Source organism: Macaca fascicularis, chromosome 16 (genome assembly GCF_037993035.2).
Source record: "Macaca fascicularis isolate 582-1 chromosome 16, T2T-MFA8v1.1".
Taxonomy (NCBI): Eukaryota; Metazoa; Chordata; class Mammalia; order Primates; family Cercopithecidae; genus Macaca; species Macaca fascicularis.
In genome coordinates, this window is record NC_088390.1 from 20055687 (window position 1) to 20078883 (window position 23197).

The following is a 23197-nucleotide window of genomic DNA, read 5'->3' on the forward strand; positions in this document are numbered from 1 at the left end:
AGATGAAGAAAAACGCTGTTTTGTATCAGCAATGATAGAAGATGTTAAGTGTGTATAAAAAGTTCTCATGATTTGGGAAAAGAAAGATTTAGCAAGTGTTAAAGTGAATTTGGGAAGGGAGGGAGGAAGGGCGAGAAGGAGACCCTGGCCCGTTTGGACGCACAAGTTCCCTGGGGCGGTAGCATTCACCAGTGCAGAGAGCAATGCCATCTACCGCAGAGCCAGTTCCTGATGGGCCTGACCTGGGCTCAGAAAATGGGGTTCTAGTTTCTTTAACTGACAAGAAGGAACCAAAGTTTTAGCGCTCACTCCTCTAGAATCTGCCCTCTCCCACCCTCAGCCTTTCTTTTCACTCTTGTCGAAGACGGATTGAGCAAGCTGCAGGCCTCTTTCAGCAGGGTCTGCTTTCAGCGCTGCCAACAGTGCTGACATCCATGCCGCGGCCATCCTGCCTGGTGTCATCTCCTCTGCTCACCCTTCTCCAATGGCAGTGTCCACAGCAAATGGGACATGTGCTTCAGAGGCAAATGGATCTGGTGTTCTGGCCCTGACTCTGGCACTAGAAATCTTTCTTTTTGCTCTGGCTTTCTTATCTGTAAAATGGGTATAATACTAGTCACTGTACATGGCTGTACATGAGAAAATGCACAGTGACAGGCCCATTACAGGCACTCAGCAAATGCCACTGCCCTTCCCAGCCCACCATTTTTTTGAGCTTCATATTTAAGGGACTCCTGCTTTTTTTTTTTTTTTGTGAGACAGGGTTTTGCTCTCTTGCGCAGGCGGGAGTGCAATGGCATGATCTTGGCTCACTGCAAGCTCCGCATCCTGGGCTCAAACAGTCTTCCTGCTTCAACCTCTCAAGTAGCTGGGACTACAGGCATGTGCCACCACACCCAGCTAATTTTTGTGTTTTTAGTAGAGATGGGATTTCGCCATGTTGGCCAGTCTGGTCTCAAACTCCTGAGCTCAAGCGATCCGCCTACCTTGGCCTCCCAAAGTGCTGGGTTTACAGCGTGAGCCACCATGCCCAGCCAAAGGACTCATACTTAAAGGACTTTGGTCTTACTCATTGAGCATTTGGTTTTCTATTGAAAATGTGGCCTTTCTGTTGGAAAAAATCTTGTATCCGTCATCATTGCTCTTGGGAAAGAACAATTCCAGCAGGGCAAGCGCTTGCCTTGTGTACATGGTTGCCTTGAGATCAGCGTAATGTGTAAACATCAAAATGGCTTTCTGGATATAAAGCCTGGCTTTCCGTCCCCCAAGTCAGCACTGCAAGAGATGGGTCTGGAGATAGGGTCTCTGGCAGCCTGTGCATGGTAGAGGAAGGAAGGGGGAGCTCGGTACTGGCAGGGGCCACAGTGCTCTCTGCCTTTCCCAAGAGGAAAGCAGAAACCAGACCCTCTGAAAGAGGCCCTCCTTGTTTTCACCTTCCCAGGGTTTGACGTCCATAACATCTGGTTTGAATGATTTCAGTGAACTGGATGGGGCACCCCCCACCACCACTTCCTGGTTTTTTTTCCCTCTGCCCTTTTTTTTTTTTTTTGAGGTAGAGTCTCTGTCACCCCAGCTAGAGTGCAGTGGCACGGTCTCAGCTGACTGCATCCTCCACCTCCCAGGTTCAAGCAATTCTCCTGCTTCAGCCTCCTGAGTAGCTGGGATTACAGGTGCCCGCCACCACACCCAGCTAATTTTGTATTTTTAGTAGAGATGGGGTTTCACTCCATTGGCCAGGCTGGTCTCAAACTCCTGACCTCAGGTGGTCCACCCACCTCAGCCTCCCTAACCTACAAACCTCTTCAGAAAGTGTAAAATCAAAGCATTCCCCATTTCTAAAGCAGTGTCCAGCTCCCATCAGGTAGCTGTTGAACCCAAAGAGACTTTGAATCCAAAAGTCCACATACGGGATCAGCTTCCCAGTGGCCCCAGAAGTTACAAGATGGGGCCCTCCCAACAAAAGGCATCCTCAGGCTTTTACATAATGCTGATGTATGTGCTTAGCGACTGCTGAAAGTTGGTCGTGCTTGAGTCATGAAAGCCAAGATGAAGAGACGTTATTATGGTTGTGTGTTGCTTTCAGCCAAATACTCCTCGCTGGGGAAATGTAACTGCAAAGCAGACTCCAGGACACACTGTCTTCCTGAAAGCCGGTGCTTTTGGGGGACATTCTGGGGCCTACCAGGGTCATCCTGGACACTGACTGAAACTGAGAAGAGGTTTGCTGGGAAGACAGGGACAGATTACTTGTATCTGTGTCATTCAGGTATATCCTTGTATCTATGTCATTCAGGTAAACCCTACATGTGACATGTGACACCATCTCTTTTGACCTCAGTTTCAAATGAGATATTTCACCAACCTTATTGCTAAGGGTCAGGCTAGGTTGAAATAACCCTCAAAAATTCTAGATAAAAAGCTAAATGAGATTATAGGCTTTTTTTTTTTTTTTTCCCTAAGATTATTTGCTTCCAGAACCCTAGGGAAACTTCACAGGAAACATGGTACCATATTTTAGTATACATCTCCACCTGTGCATGTTTTCCAGAACCTCTTTACACACACTTTGAGGAGAGTTCCATCAAACCTCCTTCTCTTATTCCATCTTAATGTCGTGCCTTATTCCTCTTCACCCTGCCTCTCCTTTTCAGCTACAAATTGATTCTGACAGAAACACCCTAAATGACCTTCCCAGGGCAGTCAGAGAGTTAACTTGTTATAGGGCTGCATTTGGCCATCTGGGCAGAGGGAAGGAACAGTGGTCAGTGTTCCCACCCACCACAGCTTTCCAAGTTTGCTGGCTTCACATTTCCCAGGACAGGGCATGAAGAGGAAGAGCTCCTCAGTGGCTGTGGGGAGACTGCAGGAAGGAACCCTAGACTTGCCCAATTCTTCTTGTCCCAAAACCCAACACAGACCTAAAACTCAGCCAAGCCCAAGCTATGCCCCGCTTCTGCAGTCTCTTGCAAGGCCCCTGCTTAAACAACCTGAGCTCCCAGCTTTAGCAGGCTTGGGAACCTGATGCTTCATTTGGGACAAAGTTTGTGGATCCAGGAAAGAAAACCTTGTTGGGGTGAGCAGGTGGGTTGACAGGACTGAGGATCTAAGAGGTGGGGATGTACTAGAGTCCCCAGCTGGCCTAGGTGACCTGCACAGGAGTCTTCAGAAGCCACCGTCGCCATGGGCAGGGACTTAGAATTGAATTTTTTTGTTTGTTTTTTTGAGACAGAGCGTTACCTAGACTGGAGTGCAGTGGTGCAATCTCAGTTCACTGCAACCTCCACTTACCAGGTTCAAGGCATTCACCTGCCTCAGCCTCCCAAGTAGCTGGGATTACAGGTGCCCACCACCACCCCAGCTCAGTTTTGTATTTTTAGTAGAGATGGGGTTTAACCATCTTCACTAAGCTGGTTTCAAACTCTTGACCTCAGGTGATCCACTTGCCTCGGCCTTCCAAAGTGTTGGGAATACAGGCGTGAGCCATCATGCCCGGCTAGAGTTGAATTTTAGTTTCCTTATCACTGTGCACCAAGCAGCTGCTGGGAGCTGCACCCATCCTGAAGGAGGAACTTCTTTCTTCCTATGCAGTCTCATGCTCCCTGCTTGTTTGGCGTGCCGACGGGGCTGCTGAGCAGGAAGCGTTTTCTTTTCCCCCTGAGAAGCCTCCTAAATGATGGGGAGAAGAGTGTGGTAGGAAGAGCAATCCAGAGACAGCCTTGTAGGTCTTTAAGACCTTCTCATCTTGGTCTGCTTGTTGTGAATTAGGATTATACAGAGATGGTGATGGTGGTAGTGATGGTGGTGATGGTGGTAGTGATGGTAGTGATGGTGGTGGGGATGATGGTAATGATTATGAAGGTAGTGATGATGGGAATGGTTATGAAGGTAGTGATGATGATGGTAGTGATGATGGTAATGGTTATGAAGGTGGTGATGATGATGGTAGTGATGATGGTAATGGTTTTGAAGATGGTGATGATGGTGGTGGTGATGATGGGAATGGTTATGAAGGTGGTGATGATGGCGGTGGTGATGATGGGAATGGTTATGAAGGTGGTGATGATGATGGTAGTGATGATGGGAATGGTTATGAAGGTGGTGATGATGGTGGTGGTGATGATGGGAATGGTTATGAAGGTGGTGATGATGATGGTAGTGATGATGGGAATGGTTATGAAGGTGGTGATGATGGTGGTGGTGATGATGGGAGTGATGATGATGGTGGTGATGTTGGTAATAGTTATGAAGGTAGTGATGATGATGGTAGTGATGAAGGTGATGCTTATGAAGGTGGTCATGATGGTGGTAGTGATGATGGTAATGGTTATGAAGGTAGTGATGATGGTGGTGGGGATGATGGGAATGGTTACGAAGGTGGTAATGATGATGGTAGTGATGATGGTAATGGTTATGAAGGTGGTGATGATGATGGTGGTGATGATGGTAATGGTTTTGAAGATGGTGATGATGGTGGTGGTGATGATGGGAATGGTTATGAAGGTGGTGATGATGGCGGTGGTGATGATGGGAATGGTTATGAAGGTGGTGATGATGATGGTAGTGATGATGGGAATGGTTATGAAGGTGGTGATGATGGTGGTGGTGATGATGGGAGTGATGATGATGGTGGTGATGATGGTAATAGTTATGAAGGTAGTGATGATGATGGTAGTGATGAAGGTGATGCTTATGAAGGTGGTCATGATGGTGGTAGTGATGATGGTAATGGTTATGAAGGTAGTGATGATGGTGGTGGGGATGATGGGAATGGTTACGAAGGTGGTAATGATGATGGTAGTGATGATGGGAATGGTTATGAAGGTGGTGATGATGGTAGTGATGATGATGGTAGTGATGATGGTGGTGGGGATGATGGTAATGATTTTGAAGGTAGTGATGATGGTGGTAGTGATGATGGTAATGGTTATGAAGGTAGTGATGATGGTAATGGTTATGAAGGTAGTGATGATGGTGGTGGGGATGATGGGAATGGTTACGAAGGTGGTGATGATGATGGTAATGATGATGGTAATGGTTATGAAGGTGGTCATGGTGGTGGTAGTGATGATGGTAATGGTTATTGAAGGTAGTGATGATGATGGTAGTGATGATGGTGGTGGGAATGATGGTAATGGTTATGAAGGTAGTGATGATGGGAATGGTTATGAAAGTGGTGATGATAGTGATGATGATGGTAATGGTTATGAAGGTGGTGATGATGATGGTAGTGATGATGGTAATGGTTATGAAGTTAGTGATGATGGGAATGGTTATGGAGGTAGTGATGATGGTGGTAGTGATGATGGGAATGGTTATGGAGGTAGTGATGGTAGTGATGATAGGAATGGTTATGAAGGTAGTGATGATGGTGGTAGTGATGATGGTAATGGTTATGAAGGTAGTGATGAAGGTAATGGTTATGAAGGTAGTGATGATGGTGGTAGTGATGATGGGAATGGTTATGAAGGTAGTGATGATGGTGGTAGTGATGATGGGAATGGTTATGAAGGTAGTGATGATGGTGGTAGTGATGATGGGAATGGTTATGAAGGTAGTGATGATGGTAGTGATGATGGTAATGGTTATGAAGGTAGTGATGATGGTGGTAGTGATGGTAATGGTTATGAAGATAGTGATGATGATGGTAGTGATGAAGGTAATGGTTATGAAGGTAGTGATGATGATAGTGATGATGGGAAATGTTATGAAGGTACTGATGAGGATCGTTGTGATGATGATGGTAATGGTTATGAAGGTAGTGATGATGGTGGTGATGTTGATGGGAATGATGATGATGGTAGTGATGATCGTAATGATTATGAAGGTAGTGATGATGGTGGTAGTGATGATGGTAATGGTTATGAAGGTGGTAATGATGGTAGTGATGATGGTAATGGTTATGAAGGTAGTGATGATGATGGTAGTGATGATGGCAATGGTTATGGAGGTAGTGATGATGATGGTGGTAGTCATGATGGTAATGGTTATGAAGGTGGTGATGATGATGGTAGTGATGATGGTAATGGTTATGAAGGTGGTGATGATGATGGTAGTGATGATGGTAATGGTTATGAAGGTGGTGATGATGGTGGTGGTGATGATGGGAATGGTTATGAAGGTGTTGATGATGATGGTAGCGATGATTGTAATGGTTATGAAGGTAGTGATGGTGGTAGTGATGATGGGAATGATTATGAAGGTGGTGATGATGATGGTAGTGATGATGGAAATGGTTATGAAGGTGGTGATGATGGTGGTAGTGATGATGGTAATGGTTATGTAGATAGTGATCATGGTAGTGATGATGTTAATGGTTATGAAGGTAGTGATGATGGTAGTAACGATGGGAATGGTTATGAAGGTAGTGATGATGGTGGTAGTGATGATGGTAATGGTTATGAAGGTAGTGATGATGATGGTAGTGATGAAGGTAATGGTTATGAAGGTAGTGATGATGGTGGTGATGATGATGGTAATGGTTATGAAGGTGGTGATGATGGTGGTGGGATGATGGTAATGGTAAGGTAGTGATGATGATGGTAGGGATGAAGGTAACGGTTATGAAGGTAGTGATGATGATGGTAGTGATGATGCGAATGGTTATGAAGGTGGTGATAATGGTAATGGTTATGAAGGTAGTGATGATGGGAATGGTTATGAAGGTAGTGATGATGGTGGTAGTGATGATGGTAATTGTTACGAAGGTAGTGATGATGATGGTGGCGATGATGATGATGGTGATAGTGATTCTTCCTTGATGAAATGAGTCTGGGAAATGCTGGCATGTACAAAACTAATCAGGTGGGTTAATTTGAGAATAAGATATCTTTGAGCCTTTGATGACTCTCCTGAGAGATGGACGGAAATCCTCTACTGTTTTGAGCACTGACGGCTTTTCCTCAGTGCTATTCTGTGAATGGAGTTGGGCAACACTAGGCCATTCCTGATACCAAAACAAAATGTACTCTGAGCAAATTTGGGAAGTTTATTCTTATGTTGCCTTACTGAAAAATCCAAAGGTAGATTCCCGTCTTATCCCATTCTCCCTCATCTGTGATACTGCACAGTTCGCAATAGTATTTGTTTATTACTACTTTTCTCTCCTGCAGAACATCGACATCACCAATTTCAGCAGCAGCTGGAGCGATGGCCTGGCCTTCTGTGCCCTGCTCCACACCTACCTGCCTGCCCACATCCCCTACCAGGAGCTGAACAGTCAGGAGAAAGTAAGTCATGGCCCTGTCACCTTGGTTATCCTCTAGGAAATGCAGGGGGATTCCTAATTGAGAAACCCCACTGTGAGAGGGGCTAACAGGCCTGAAGTAGAAGTTGGGATATTGATACCAGGTATAGATAACTCGTGAATGTGTGACTGCACCGTGGAATCCCATCCTCAGCAAATCTTCCCCAGCTTCCCTTCTGAGGAATCTCACCTTCATGGTTTCAAGACCTTGGCCAGCATTTTTCAAAGCCTATTCCAAAGAACCAGCAAACACCAACAAAAAGAATTCCCTGCTCAGATAAGTCTGGGACACTGTATATTGCATCACATTTTCAGAGAGCATGGTGCCTGTTAACACATTAAAGACTTCAGGAAGTCCTACATTGAGAAATCTGTGTGACTGTTTAACCCAACATAGATCAGATCCACATAACCTCTTTACTTATATTTGTTTATTTTACTACAATCACCATAACAAGGGTTGGCAAATTTTCCCTGTTAAGGGCCACGTAATAGACTCAGTGGGTCAGTTGGTCTCAGTCACAACTATCCAACTCCACCATCGGGCTAAAGAGGCCATTGATCACTTTGTAAATGAATGGGCATGGCTGTGTGCCAACAAAACTTTATTTACAAAAACAGGCTATGAGCCAGATTTGGCCCATGGTCAGCAGTTTGCCAGCCCCTGACCTAGAACCTCCTACAAAATGTCCCACAGAGAATACTTTGGAAAATGCTGTGCTGGGTCCTGCTGTTGGTCACTCAAGAATTTCTTGTCAAGCATTGGGCACTGTCATAAGAAAACAATAAACAGTAGAGACGTTCTGCGCCCTCATGAGCTAGACAGACAATAAGCAAGCGAGTAGATTTATAACAAGTAAAATTATAAATGAGCAAGGATAAGTGGTCAAAGAGCCCGGAGAGAAACTCAGTGCTGTGAGACTGAGTGACGGGGCTCGCATTTAGACCAGGGAGACTGCAGCAGTGATGTCAAAACTGGCGTCGGGGCTGGGCACAGTGGCTCACGCCTGTAATCCCAGTACTTTGGGAGCCCGAAGCGGGCGGACACCTGAGTTCAGGAGTTTGACAGCAGCCTGCCCAACATGATGAAATCCCGTCTCTACTAAAAATACAAAAATTAGCTGGGCGTGGTGGTGCGCACCTGTAATCCCAGCTACTTGGGAGGCTGAGGCAGGAGAATTGATTGAACCTGGGAGGCAGAGGTTGCAGTGAGCCAAGATCGCACCACTGCACTTCAGCCTGGGCAGCAGAGCAAGACTCCGTCTCAAAAAAAAAAAAAAAAAAAAAAGAAAGAAAAAGAAATTGGCATTGGAAGATAGAGGAGGTAGCAGTGCAGAGCCAGGGCTATGGAGCAGCTGCAGCTGCTGGGGAACACCTTGGTGTTGTCCAGGCCGTGGAAGAAGGCTGGTTGGCTGGATGTGGTTAGTGGGGCCAGAGAGGCTGTGCTGACCCAGGGAAGCCAAGGGGCAGACCCTGTAGCTGGGCTGATCTGGGGAGTCCGAGGGGCAGAGGCTGCAGAGCTTCCCCACAGCTCTGGTTTGGCCTCACCCACTAACCACTAGGATGGTAGCAACACAGATGGAAAGACCTAGAAAGATTCAAAATATGTCTCAGACAGAATCGACTGGACTTAGTGACAGATTGGTTGTAGGGGAGGAGGAGAGGAAAGAGTCAAAGATGATGCCTTGGTGTCTAGTTTGAAAGGGCCATTTTCTGAGATGGGGAGGGCATAGATATGTTTAAAAGCTCTGTTCGATTATCCCACATCAGGATTTAAATAAAGTACAAAGAAGGGTCATAGCAATGACAATAACTGAGCGAAGTAATTTAGTTTTTTAAGGTGTTAGAATTCTCCAGAGAAGCAAAACCGAGAGAGAGAGAGAGAGAGAGAGAGAGAGTGTGTGTGTGTGTGTGTGTGTGTGTGTGTGTGGAGGTGGGCGTGTGGAGGGGTGGGGGCCAGGGAGAGAGATTTATTCTAAGGAACTAGCTCGAGATTATAGAAGCTAGCAAGTCCAACATCTGCAGGGTAAGCCAGCAGGCTGGAGACTCAGGGAAGAGCTAATACTGCAGTCCCAATGTGAAGGCCATTTGCTGGTGGGATTCCCTCTTCTTGGGTGAGGTTAGCCTTTTCTATTAAGGCCTTCACCTGATTAGATGAGGCCCACCCACTCTAAGTGGGGTCATTTGCTTTGCTCAAAGTCTGTTGTCGGGCCATGCGTGGGGGCTCAGACTTGTAATCCCAGCACTTTGGGAGGCCAAGACAGGAGGATCACTTGAACCCAGGAGTTTAAGACCAGCCTAGGCAACATAGGGAGACCCCCATTTCTACAAAAAATTTTTTTTAATTAGCTGGGCTTGGTGGCACACATCTGAGGTCCCAGCTACTCGGGAGGCTGAGGTGGGAGAGTCACTTGATGCTTGGAGTTTGAGGCTGTAGCAAAGCTGTGATTGCACCACTGCTGTCCAGCCTGGGTGACAGAGACCCTGTCTGAAACAAACAAACAAAAAAGCTTCACAGAAACATCTAGAATAATATTTGGCCAAATATCTGGGTACCATGCCTATCCAAGTTGACACATACAATTAACCATCACAGAATGTATTAAAATCTTTAAATTACGTTTCTGTGGGGTGCTTCATTTGTGAAGCAGGCTGGACAGGATTATTAAACATTCTGGGGGAAAGATGTTTAAATCATGTGAAGTCTGAGGTGCTGTGAAATACGCAGGTGGTGATGGCAGGCAGGAAATTGTGCAGCAAATCCAGAGCTGGATGGGAGAGCAGAGCTGGAAACAGATCTGGGGGTTGTCCATGAAGAGATTCATGCTGTCTAATGCAAGTTCCTGAGATGATGGGAATGTTCTGTATCTGCACTGCCCACAGGGCAACCACCAACCATACCTGCTCTTGAGCACTTGAAATGTGGCAGATGTGACTGAAGACTGAATTTTTAATTTCGATTTTAATTTAAGTAGCCACATCATGTGTGGTTGCCATGTTGGACAGCATGGGCACAAATGGAATTTAAAGTCGTCAGACTGGAGGAGAGCACCCAGTCCTTTGGTCTTAGGGAAGCAGAGAGAGGGAGAACCGAGGAACACACCTGGGAACCCCAGTGTTTGTCGTGGAGGTAGAGGAGGAGGACACAGCAAAGGGGACCGGGAAGGAGCATCCAGAGAGGCGGCCTGAGTTGGGGCCACAGGCTGCAGTGGCCTCACGGGTCACAGGTGTGATCTATGCATTCATTCCCTCCCTGCCCTCTTGATGTTTTAGTCTCTGCTTTTCTGATAGGCCGTTTGGAGATAACTGAGGAAATAGTGGGCATGAAAGCACTGAAAATAGTCAGAAGGCCTTCCTAACACTGCTGGGTGAAGCCCTCACACACACACACACATCCGTGTCCTCCTGGCAGTGTGTGGGCATCACTCCCTGCAGTCATCCACACAGACTGGCTGCTTTGTCCTGGAATCAGCATGGCTCTGTTGGAAAATTATGGACCTAACAGTGTTTGCCCTCAGGCTCCGAACTGTGAGCCTTGCCTCCTGGGCCAGAGCCCCTGTACCTGGTGCTAGTCTCTGCGATTCTGAGGGCAGAGGCTCCTCCGCCAGCTGCCCAGACCTCCTGCAGCTGTGGCAGCATGCGGTGGGGGCAGGCTGAGGCCATGGCGTAGGCCCCTGTTCCCTACATGCAGAGTTGAATTTCTTCCCCAGACCGATCACCCAACCACCAGGGAGTGTGGAAGGCAGCATGTGGAAGACTGCGGGTCTGTGATGAGAGTCCAAGTCGGCCCTGGATGTCTGGTATTTTTCATTTTAGGATCTATTTGGCCTCACAGTAATCTTGAGTTGGGTTGTGTCCCAGAGCCTAGGATTTTATTTGCTAATTACAGCCCATTTGCCGCTCCCTGAAGGAACAACTAGCCTCCTGTTTCCTAAATTCCCCATCCTGGCCATACTCTGGAGGAGCCACAGTGGCTGCAGTGACATTTCGCCACTTCTTGGTGTGTGGCTTGCCCTGGGGGATGCTGGCATTCTTTTTGGTGAGAGTGGCCATATCTATCACAGTTACAGGTGTGGGTTTTCAAAATAACGTATCCCAACAGGCAAACCCATACAGTACAAAACTGAGCACACGGGAGGAATCTTACTAGTGCAGAGTGGGGAAAGAGCAGGGAAGATTTCCTAAAAGTGTGTTAGAAGCTGGGTTTCACAGGAAGCAAGTGGATGTGAATGCAGCACACACCTTGCATCATCAGGATGAGAGGCACATCTGTCTAGCCTCAGCTTGGAGCTGTGTTCCCCTGTGTGCTCAGTGCCAGGGCATTTTTTAAAAATTATTATTTACACATTCATCAGAAAGGACACCAAGAGAAGCCTTTCATGTTTGTAAACTCTATTAAAATCAAAATCTAAAAAGTATGTGATAGAGTTGTTGATAGCCCAGAATGTATAGAAATTATGAGTGTCCCCACCTGGATGGAAGCAATTAAACTATGTCTGACATTGGTATTAAGTAGCGAATTTTTGATAAAAACTAACAAGCATGTCTTCTATGATAGTAAAGAGATATATGATCACAGGGTGCGATATACAGTCCATGGAAGATTTTGTCATTTTGTTGTTGCTGTTTTGAGAAAATCTTACTCTGTCGCCCAGGCTGGAGTGCAGTGGTGCCATCTCAGCTCACTGCAACCTCCACCTCCCAGGTTCAAGCGATTCTCCTGCCTCAACCTCTCGAGTAACTGGGACTACAGGCACACGCCACTACACCTGGCTAGTTTTTATATTTTTAGTAGAGATGGGGTTTCATCATGTTGGTCAGGCTGGTCTCAAACTCCTGACCTCAGGTGATCCACCCGCTTCAGCCTCCCAATAGTTCTGGGATTACAGTTGTGAATCACTGTGCACAGCCGTTTTTGTTTCTATTGTTTTCAGTAAAAAGATAGGGCATTCACTTGTCTGCCTATGCAACTCTCTGCTTAGTCCAGACAGACTCAGGTGGTGGACTGGAGTGTGCTTATGTCAGTGTCTGAAATGAATGAGGTGTGACCCCGAGAGGGGGAACTCTAGGTTGGGCATCCATTCTCCCATTGGTTTTGAGTGTGAGGCCCAACGAGCACAGCCCCTCAAGTCCTGCCGGTGACCGAGTTTTGCCACAGGTTGGGTGCTTAGGCTGCCTAGAACTGGAAGGTCCCAGGCCTGCACTATCCTCTCCCAACCAGGGCAGACTGAAGCAGTGATGGCGTCCCCCTGCCTGGCCCCTGTGGGCTGAGCCATATCTGAAGCTTACAGCCCATGGGGGAAGTGAGGCCCTTCGGAGCTGCTGCTTATCTGTGGCTTCTGCCTCCCAGGGCCTCTGCACAGTGATGGTGACAGTGATCAAATGAAAGAGCACTAGGGTAATAACACTTGGTCACAGATGTTCTGCTGCTGCAAAAATGAATAAAAGTCACTGTTGTGAATAAAAAACCACCCTCTCTCTGTATTCCATGTCACCCTGTGTACTATTTCAGGGTATTTTGAGACAGTTTTTCATCAAGGGATCCTCCCACATCAGGCTTTGGAGTAACTGGGATTACAGGCGCGTGCCACCATGCCCAGCTCCACCTGTGTTTTCACAACAGATATTGAACACAGAAGAAACAGCATGCAGCACCCTGTGAAAACACAAGCGGTGCCAGGCGTGGTGGCACACACCTGTAATCCCAGCTACTCCGGAGCCTGAGGCCAGGGGATCCCTTGAACCCAGAATTTTGAGGCTGCGGTAGTGAGTCCATCTAAAAAAAAAAAAAAGAAAAAGAAAAAGAAAACATAAGTGGTTTCATTAGAATCAAGCTAGAAAGTTTTTGCATAAAATCTTGAGTTTAGAAATGCCTTCTCGTTAGACCTTACTAGTAATCAATGAATACAAATTAAAATAATAAAATATTTTCAGCCTGACACATTCGGCAGAGACAGTACAGGAAAATGGCCACTTATACACTATTGCTGGAACCAAAAATTGGGGTAATGCTCTAGAAAGCAATGTTTGGCATTACATATTAAAAGCCGTAAAATATTTGACTTCTGGAATAATGGTGGCCTAAACACTGGCTAAAAACCCCCCACCTCTTCAAAAACTAACCAAAAGAGCTTTGAAGTAAAGACAAAGGCTTCAATAGCACCAAAATAGGAGATTGCTGCCAGTAATTTGGGCTAAATGGAAGGAAGCCAGGAGTGCACAGCTCCTGTCTCAACAGAACAGAGTAGCGTTAGGGAAACAAGTGTGCAGTTTCCAGCGCATGCCCGCGCCTTTCCTTTAATTTCAAGGAACGGGCGTGGCAACTTGGTCAGGATCACCACAGATCAGCAGCTTTCCACAGCCTGGGCCACAGACTGGAAGAAAATGTGGTGGCCGCATCTTTCTGTTTTTTGGTGACCTGGTGCCTAGAGTTTGCTTCAGTGTCAGGGAAAACCCGTCGCTTCAGACTCTAGATGTTCAATCAAGGGCAGAGAGTGAGAGCCGTGGGGGAAATGGAAAAGTGTATAAAATGATGTATGAAATCTAAAATCTATAATTATGTATAAAATCTAAACGTATAAAATTAAGAAATTTGGCCAGGTGCAGTGGCCCACATCTGTAATCCCAGCAGTTTGGAAGGCCTAGACAGGTGGATCATCTGAGGTCAGGAGTTCAAAACCAGCCTGGCCAATATGGTGAAACCCAGTCTCTACTAAAAATACAAAAAAAAAAAAAAAAAATTAGCCAGGTGTGGTGTTGCATGTCTATAATCTCAGCTACTGAGGTGACTGAGAAACGAGAATCATTTGAACCTGGGAGGCAGAGGTTGCAGTGAGCTGAGCTCGAGTCACTACACTCTAGCCTGGGTGACAGGGCGAGATTCCATCTCAAAGAAATTCCACTGAGGAACATAAAACTGAGTATGTAAAGAAACATTTATCTCTCAATTATACTTAATATAACAATTTAATTAAATTTTAATATAATCCTAATAATTTTGAAATGAATTTTGGAATGGGAGAAGCATGATCAAATGATTCTTAAGTTCATCTAGATGAACACACATCAGAGAATAGCTAGGAAGAGTCCACAAAAGAAGCCACACACCAGGGCTGAATGATTGTGGAGCCACCACCATTAACGTTCTAAGGGGAAATTATTTTCCCTGTCCAGCCAGCCAGTTAACTGAATGTGATGGCAGAAAAGGGAAATTTTCATACACCCAGAAAATATGTCTCGCCATATTCTTTCTTAAGAAGGAAACCTGGGCGATAGAATGGGAGTAAACTCCAAAAATCAGTGAGGTTCTGGAGGGCTTGGAGCTGAAGGGTTTCACAGAATGATGAGATGATTAAGAGCTCGAGGCTGTGATAAAGGAGATGAGAAACTGTGCGAGGAGGCCAGGGTCCCACTATGATGCAGGCCTTCTGTGTCAGAACAGAATGGCAGCAGCCATGAGGAGAATGTTAGGACTTAAAAGCAACAGTCAGAATGGGCAGGAGGCCAGATGAGAAGGAGGCATGAAGTCCTCCTCCCAGTAAGGAAAAACCCCAAACAAGCAGGCACTGTAGGAAAAAACCAAACTTTTGAAGAAAGGCAGGGTCCAAATCTGGAGCACACTAAAATGTGGGGTGATTTTGGACGACTGGTAGGGTAACAGAGGAACTCCTTTGAATGATGCTTTGAGTGGCGAAGGTCACGATGGTGGAACTATAGAGGACATGTGCCCAGAACTGACTTCTGTGATGCTGCTTGTGGTTTTCAGCTTCCAGAATCATTCTAGTCAGAGAGCACAAAGGACTTAAATGTGCTTCCAGAAAAGGAAGCAAATGTTCTCAGCTGTGGCAGTTTACAACTTGACCAGGTAGAGGGAAGAAAGGGGAATTTACTCCTGACATACAAAGTAGAGTCAGGAAGTGTTGTCCACACCCAATGGGACAAAAAATAGAAGTTCACGGATATTATTTAAGGTCACAAACATAGCTAATGTTAATACGGGCACGAAAATTAGCTATGTGTCTACAGTGTAAGGAGGAGGCAGATGCATGGTGCCTGAGTCCTCATTTGTCCTGGAGGAAGTCGGTAGAAAATGCCTTCATTTTAGAAATCTAGTAGTAGTTGTGTAAGCGTATTACAGAGATATGGAAATAATCCATAACTAAACAGAAATTTAAAGTTAGTTCTCTGAAGGACCAGGATTGAAGGAACAGGTTTTCATTTTATTTAAATACAATCTATATATACTATAATATATGCATTTATTACCTTGATAATGTTTTTGTTATGGCATCATGATTAAGCAACTTTGTTATGCCACAGAATGTGTACGCCATAAATCTTGCAAAGTGTAAATTAAGTAATTTGTAAATTAAGTAATCTTGACAAAACTAAACAAAAATTTATCTTTGGTAGGTGTCAATCAGTAATGTTAGTTTTGGTGCAGTTGCAACCTGTTTATTTTTTTTTCTTAAACTGAGACCATATTTTGTACACTTGACTTACTATTTTTGTTTTATAATAGTGAATAATCTATATGGGGATATCAGTTGATGTTCTTTCTTGGCAAAAGCTATATATTTTAAATTACTGATTCCAGTCTCTTTGTCTTTTTAACCTAGAAGAGGAATCTTTTGTTGGCATTTGAAGCAGCTGAAAGTGTAGGCATCAAACCCAGCCTGGTAAGTATCCTATTTTGTATCCTTGTGATACTTTAATTGTATGAGAAATAACTTTATGCCATCTGATAAACGATTTCTTGTAGAACATTGACATCTGTTTGCCAAAAGTCTGTTGCTCTCAATACCTGATAGAGAGTTATCCAGCTGGTCTAATCACATATGAACATATGATTTAGAGATTTTCAAGTCTAAGAGATTTTCAGTCACATAAGGTTTCATATGGACCAATTTCAGTTCTGGAAACACAGTGGACTGAATTATTATTAGAGCCCTCTTGTTCAGAGCACCTAGAGATCTGAATAAAATGCTATTTTAAAAAATATCAACACATAGCTAAGCTCTCAGGAAAGAATGGGAAATACCCAGATGCCAGAAATGTAAAACAAAGCAGAAACCAGGCACAACTGAGCCTGCAAAACTCGGCAGGGGTGGGTGGGGGACGGTGGGCCAAGCAAACACCAAGTCTGCATAAAGCCAAGGCTCACAACATGCTGCTCTTCTTAGTGAAAGCAGAAATCTCTAAAACTCCACCGGCCAGCCCAACGAGGTGATAAAGAAACTGGTCTCCACCTGGGATTTTGTGTACGCGCACTCACGCAGAGAGAGGAAAAGAAGAGAGAGAAAAGAGAGACGGTCTCTTGCAAGGAAAGGAAACGGGACCAGATGAGGTTTAGAGTCCAAATTTATAATATCTGTGCTGCATGAAGCCCTTGGTATACTCTTGGATGCAGGAAGCCCCTGGGCTGATACTACAGTGGCTACTAAAAAGTGACAAAACACTTGAGAAAATGATCTACTTGAGCTAGTCAGCAGATATAGCAAACAAAAGGATTATCTACCAGAACTTGAGATGATAAATAATAAGAGACTACAAAAAGACTATTTAAACATATGAAAGAGATAAAAGGAGGAATAGAAACCACAAGGAAGGAAGGATTCTATTTAAAAAAAGAGATTTGTAAAAAGAATCAAATAACACTTCTAGAAATGAAAATTTGGAATTAAGACCACAATATGTGTTGCCAATCATTAGATACAGCAGAAGAGAGAAATACTAAGTTGGAAAATAAATATGGGGAAATCACCCAAAATATAAAAGAGACATTAAAAAATATAAAATATAATGGTAAGATTGAATTAGTATGTGTTCAGCTTCAAGAAATGGAGAACCCAACCAGCAGTTGCTTAAACCATAAAAATGTTAATTTTCTTAACAACAGTAGTTTTAGGACTGGTTCACCACTCAGTACTATAATCAAAGCCCCAGAATGTCTCCTATCCATGCTCGCCATCTTTAATCTGTTGCTTTTGTCCCCATGTTTGTTCCTTTATAGTTGAAGGTAGCTGCCAAACTTCAGACATCACTTCCACCTATAGGACAGGAAGAAGGGAAAGAGATAGAGCAAGTGCCTTCTATCTTTCCCTTTAAAGAATGAAAGTAAAAGTCTCCCTGGGTTTCTCCAGCTCATTGGCAGTACTCTGTTACTTGGTCCCCAGATGCAAGGGCATTTGAGGAAGTGAGTGTATGAACAGTTTTCAGTTTCTTTAGTGGGAAGCCTGCAAGGGAGAGAGCTTGGGAATGACTGTTGGGCTATCTAAATAATAGTGTCTGTCTCAGAGTTTAAGAGACATGGACCAAAAAAAATCAGGCGATGGCCATGTCCCATGCCCAGAGGGAATTCCAGATGAAAAGGATAGAAAGAATGGAATGGAGATGATATTTGAAGATATGATGCCTGAAAATTTTCCAGAATGATGAAAAGAGAATGAAAGAGTCCACAGATTCTTTAGTCATCTCAAGAAGGATGAATAAAACAAAATATCCATCCAGACACATTATAATGAGACTACAGAAAAAGCAAAGACAGATAATCTATTAAAAATTTCTGCTAACCAGTAATAAAAATACAACCTAGTAGGAAATTATCAAAGGCTAGAATAGAAAATTCGTAGAAGATCATCACAAATGGTCAATGAAGATTTTTAAAGATGTTCAATCTCATTAGGGATCGGGAAAATCTAAGCTGAAATAAAAATGAGATACAATTCCGGCTGGGTGCAGTGGCTCACCCCTGTAATCCCAGCACTTTGGGAGGCCGAGGTGTGTGGATCACCTGAGGTCAGGAGTTCGAGACCAGCCTGGCCAGCGTTGCAAAACCCTGTATCTACTAAAAATACAAAAAATTAGCTGGACATGATGGTGGGTGCCTGTAATCCCAGCTACTTGGGAGACTGAGGCAGGAGAATCGCTTGAAACCAGGAGATGGAGGTTTCAGTGAGCCAAGATTGCAGCATTGCACTCCAGCCTGGGCGACAAGAGCGAAACCTCATCTCAAAAAAAAAAAAAAAAAAAGATACAATTCTAACCCTCAAAGCACGTGGGGAATCTGAGAAATGAAAAAGTGAATGTACATCTATTGTGAAATCTCATCACCATGAGCAGTGCTATGCCAATATAATTTTGAAACAGCATGGACAGTTTTATAGAAAAATACAAGTATATGTCTTCAAATATTAAATGTAAATATTCCTACAAAACTTACTCAAAAAGAAATAAAACTTTAACCATTAAAGAGGTTGAATTTGTGCTTTAAAATGTAGTCACACACACAAAGAAAATATATCCCCATTAGCCCAGATTTTGCTAAATTTTTAAGACACAGATATTCCTATTGTGTATTTACAAGTCCAGGAAATTTAAAAAGGTGTGAGGAAACTTACACATCTGACCAGGGTGGAGTAGCAGGGATCTCCCTTCAGAAACAACAGAACTAATGAGTACCAACAGAAAGATCAGGTAAGGATAAAGATACAGTGAGACCTTGTTGGAAGATTATATTTTACACAGAATACATTTTTCTTTGTAGTGTTGTAATTAATATTTACTTCTTTTTAAATTTAATATCTTTTTCTTAATTTTCGTCTAATGCGCTTTAGCAGTTAGTGAATGAGGTCATTTTGTTGTCCTAGTTGTCAGAGCCCGGGGTTTTGTCTGTGTGGATGGTCTGTGAAGAGCTGCTGACACACATGATAATTAATCTCAAAGGCACTTAGGAGTGTTTGTGAGCACTTTCCCAGCTTATTCCACCAACAAAATAGAAATTTCCTACATTCTTAAATTTGCTTTTCAATACTTGGATGTTGATCGAAAAATCCAGTATATTACACATGACACTTTAAAACTACACCCAGTCAGAAGTGACAGCAGTAATACCCAAATCTTCAATCAAGTTCTGTTGTTAGATTATGCCAGGAAAATTATATGTTTATATTCAAGTAAATATAAGTTTCTGGGGTATAACATATTAGGATGAGATCTTTGTTTTTATAATTTCAGCTTTTATTTTAGATTCAAGGAGTACGTGTACAGGTTTGTTACATGAGTACACTGGATGATGCTGAGGTTTGGGGTATGATTGATCCTGTCACCCAGGTAGTGCACATAGTAGCCAATAGTTTTTCAGCCCTTGCCTCCCTCCCTCCCTTCTTCCTCTTGTAGTCCCCAGTGTCTACTGTCCCCATCTTTATGTCCACGACTACCCAATGTTGAGCTCCCACTTACAAGTGAGAATATGTCTTATTTGGTTTTCTGTTTGTGCATTAGTTTGCTGAGGATAATGGCCTCTAGCTGAATCTGTGCTGCTGCAAAGGACATGATTTTGTTCTTTTTATGGCTGCATAGTATTCCATGGTATATATGTACCATGTTTTCTTTATCCAGTCTACTGTGTTTTTTTTTTGTTTTTTTTTTTTGTTTTTGTTTTTTTTTTTGAGACGTTGCCCAAGCTAGAGTGCAATGGTGCAGTCTTGGCTCACTGCAACCTCCGTCTCCCAGGTTCAAGCAATTCTCTTGCCTCAGCCTCCTGAGTAACTGGGATTATAGGCATGCACCACCACACCCAGCTAATTTTTTTTTTTTTTTTTTTTTTTTTTTAGTAGAAATGGGGTTTCACCATGTTGGCCAGGCTGGTCTCGAACTCCTGACCTCAGGTGATCCACCTGCCTCAGCCTCCCAAAGGGCTGGGATTACAGGTTGTGAGCCACCGCACCTGGCCCTTTATCCAGTCTACTGTTGATGGACACCTAGATTGATTTCATGTCTTTGCTATTGTGACTAGCACTGCGATGAACATAAGTGTGCATGTGTTTTTGGTAGAACGATTTCTTTTCTTTTGGATATATACCCAGTAATGGGATTGCTGGGTCAAATGGTAGTTCTAAGTTCTTTGAGAAATCTCCAAATTGCCTTCCACAGTAACTGAACTAATTTACATTTCCACAAAGAGTGTATTCCCTTTTCTCCACAGCCTTGTCAGCATCTGTTACTTTTTGACTTTTTATCAATAGCCGTTCTGACTGGTGTGAGATGATGAGATCTTTAAAAGTGAAGCTCTATAGTGTTCCCCAGATATTAGAAAGTGTTCTTCCTCAGCCACCATGTAAGGAGAGCATCTTAGTCAGCCCAATTGCAGGTGTGAGCAACTCCCCAGAAAAGGAATTAGGTGAGGAAGGATATGTGACATCACTGTCATAAAAACAGCCAAAACATGTGTCCCCAGGGCTGCTGTGTCTTTACCAGGCCATGTAGTCCATGAGGGCTGTTGCTCACTGCGTGCCAGCATGCCCACCAGGACAGCCGCTGCAGGACTGGGTGCTGGCATGCCCCCGTGGAGGGAGGTCACCACACAGCAATTCCTGAGGCATGGCTGGGCCTACTCTGCAAGCGTAAACATGATGAGCTGTGCTTAAATAGCGAATTTGTGCTTTATTGTGTGAAAAGCATTTTTTTTCCATATTTACTGTATGTATTTACTGTTTACCATTCTGGGCATTTTTCATGTATGGACTTGTTGGACCATCATGGAGGTCCTGCGAGGTGGATGCACTCTACAGGAGGAAACTGAGGCACATGGCTTTTGAGCAGGAAAGGCAAGAGGCAAGGCCAGGCAGGCAGCTCCAGATCCCATGCCCTCAACCACCCTGACAGCTGTGTCTGCCTTCTGGACATATCTTGTTAGATTTAGACCTTAGTGGATTTTTCTTTCTTTTTCTTTTTTTTTTTTGGTACTATTGTAAATGGTATTGTTTTTCTTATTACAAAATGCATTTGTTCAATCGGTATATAGGACAGCAATTGACTTTTGTATACTAACTTTGTATCCTGAGACTTAGCTAAACCTGTGTCTAAATGCTTTGGGATTTTCTAAACAATCATGTCTGCAAATAAAGGCAGTTTTATATCTCCCTTTCCAATCTGCATGCCATTTGTTTCTTTTTCATGCCGTTTTGCACTAGCTAGAACTTCCAGGACGGTTTTTTTGTTGTTTTTGTTTTTGTTTTTGATTTTGAGATGGAGGCTTGCTCTGTCACCCAGGCTGGAGTGCAATGGCAAGGTCTCGGCTCACTGCAACCTCTGCCTCCCAGGTTCAAGTGATTCTCCTGCCTCAGCCTCCAGAGTAAGTGGGATTGCAGGCACCTGCCACCATGCCTGGCTAAGTTTTTTGTATTTTTAGTATAGATGGAGTTTCAACATGTTTGCCAGGCCCGTCTTGAACTCCTGACCTCAGGTGATCCACCCGCCTCGGCCTCCCAAAGTGCTGGGATTACTGTCCAGTACAGTTTTAAATAGGACAGATGAGAAAGGGCATCCTTGCCTTGTTCCTGATTTTATGGGGGGAGTGTTCAAGTCTTTCACCATTCAGTATGATGTCAGCTGTTGGTTTTTTAAACATATCCTTTATTAGGTGAAAGAGGTTCCCTTCTGTTCCTAGTTTGTTGAGAGTTACCACATATAAAAACTGTCTTGATTGTGGAATTTTGTGTGATGCTTTTTCTTTATCTGTTGATTTGATCATCTGGTTTTTCTCATTCAGTTAGTTAATGTGATGAATTACATCAGTTTATGAATGTTAAACCAGCCTTGTGTTCCTGGGATGAACCTCACTTGATCATGATGTATTATACTTTTATAGGTTAATAGATTGTGTACTCATGAGAAATTGGTGTGTAGATTTCCTGTGATGTTTGTGTCTAGTTTTGGTATCAGGATAATGCTGGGATCATAGAATGAGTTGGGAACTCTTCTCTCCTCTTCCATTTGTTGAAGAGGTTGTATAGAATTGGTATTATTTCTTTCTTAAGTATTCAATAGAATTCATGAGTGAAATCATCTGGGTCTGGTATCTTTTGGAGGGTCGTAACTACTAATTCAAAGAAATGTCATGGACTTTAAGATTGTTACTAATGCAGCATACTCTGTCTTCTGAAATGTACAAAATATCTTTTCACAAATTCTCAAATATGTTAACAATGTACTAAATATTTTTAGTTCAGTTATGAAGTTCAAGCGTGTAAAATAGTCTGCTCAAAACTGTCAATATTGACTGGACTTCTGAGTCCTCTCTGAGATTAAAGACACACCCTTCCCATCATACACAGGAAAGTGTGCAATGTGCCATCTCTCTTGTGTTTGTAGGCATCCCTTCTTTTCCCAGAGCTCACCTGTCTCCAAAATTGCATGCCCAATTCTTCATCACTTCCTTTCTGTAAGTCATGTTAGCAACCCGCCTTGGTAAGGATTTTAGCTTGCCAGGCCTCAGTCTCTGTGCAATCATGACTACAGCAGTGTAGGTAGAAGGACACATTCTATCCTTGTATTCTGTGGAAGTTTGTTTTTCTTTTAAAATTGTTCTAGGTGTACCTGCATGGAATGTTCTACCAACTCCTCTTCCACTCCTTTCCCATGATTAATGATATGCTGATAAGTTCTTAGCATCACCAGGGAGCAGAATAGGTGAAGTCTGTTCAGATGTTGAATTGGGACGAATGGCTCATTAACAGCCTCAGCCAGCTTTGTCAACGCCCAGGAACGGATGTGCTAAGTTCAGCCTTACTTCCATGGCATCTCTGCTTCTGGCTTTACATCAGGGTCCTTTCCTACTATTCTCTTGTAACCACACAGGAATCCTAATTCAATCCCAAAGTTCATTATTAAATATGTCCAGTGGCACAAATTTCAGAAAAGTTTGACTGAGTGCCTGACAAGATGCCCACCTTCTTGCCCTTCCCTTTCTGGCCTGGACATTATGCATGCTCATTACAAGCTTACTTGCGAAATGAACAAAAATAGTAAAAACCAGCAAATTAGCAAAAGTAAAAATAAAAATAAGCCAAAAAATCACCAAACTATGTTAAATAACAACAACAACAAAAACATGTTAAATGGTAACACTTAATGCTGGTAAAATAAATGGTTGCATTTGAAATTGGTTCAAGG

General features: G+C 43.6%; 1 protein-coding gene across 14 annotated transcripts in view; it reads left to right on the forward strand.

Annotated features, from left to right (window-relative positions):
* Positions 1–23197, forward strand: part of SPECC1 (sperm antigen with calponin homology and coiled-coil domains 1) — a 317948-nt gene that overhangs the window by 289042 nt on the left and 5709 nt on the right. For 8 of the 14 annotated variants that reach the window (XR_012425372.1, XR_012425373.1, XR_012425374.1 and 5 more), the window contains 2 exons: positions 7110–7226; positions 15862–15921. Coding sequence is in view for 11 of the 14 variants with exons in the window: in XM_074018821.1 (XP_073874922.1) it covers positions 7110–7226; positions 15862–15921 (177 nt within the window). In the remaining 3 variants the exon portion in view is untranslated. Of the gene's footprint in view, positions 1–7109; positions 7227–10953; positions 11044–15861; positions 15922–23197 lie in introns of all 14 variants that reach the window. The other 6 variants (XM_074018820.1, XM_045376222.3, XM_045376223.3 and 3 more) reach the window with 1 other exon arrangement.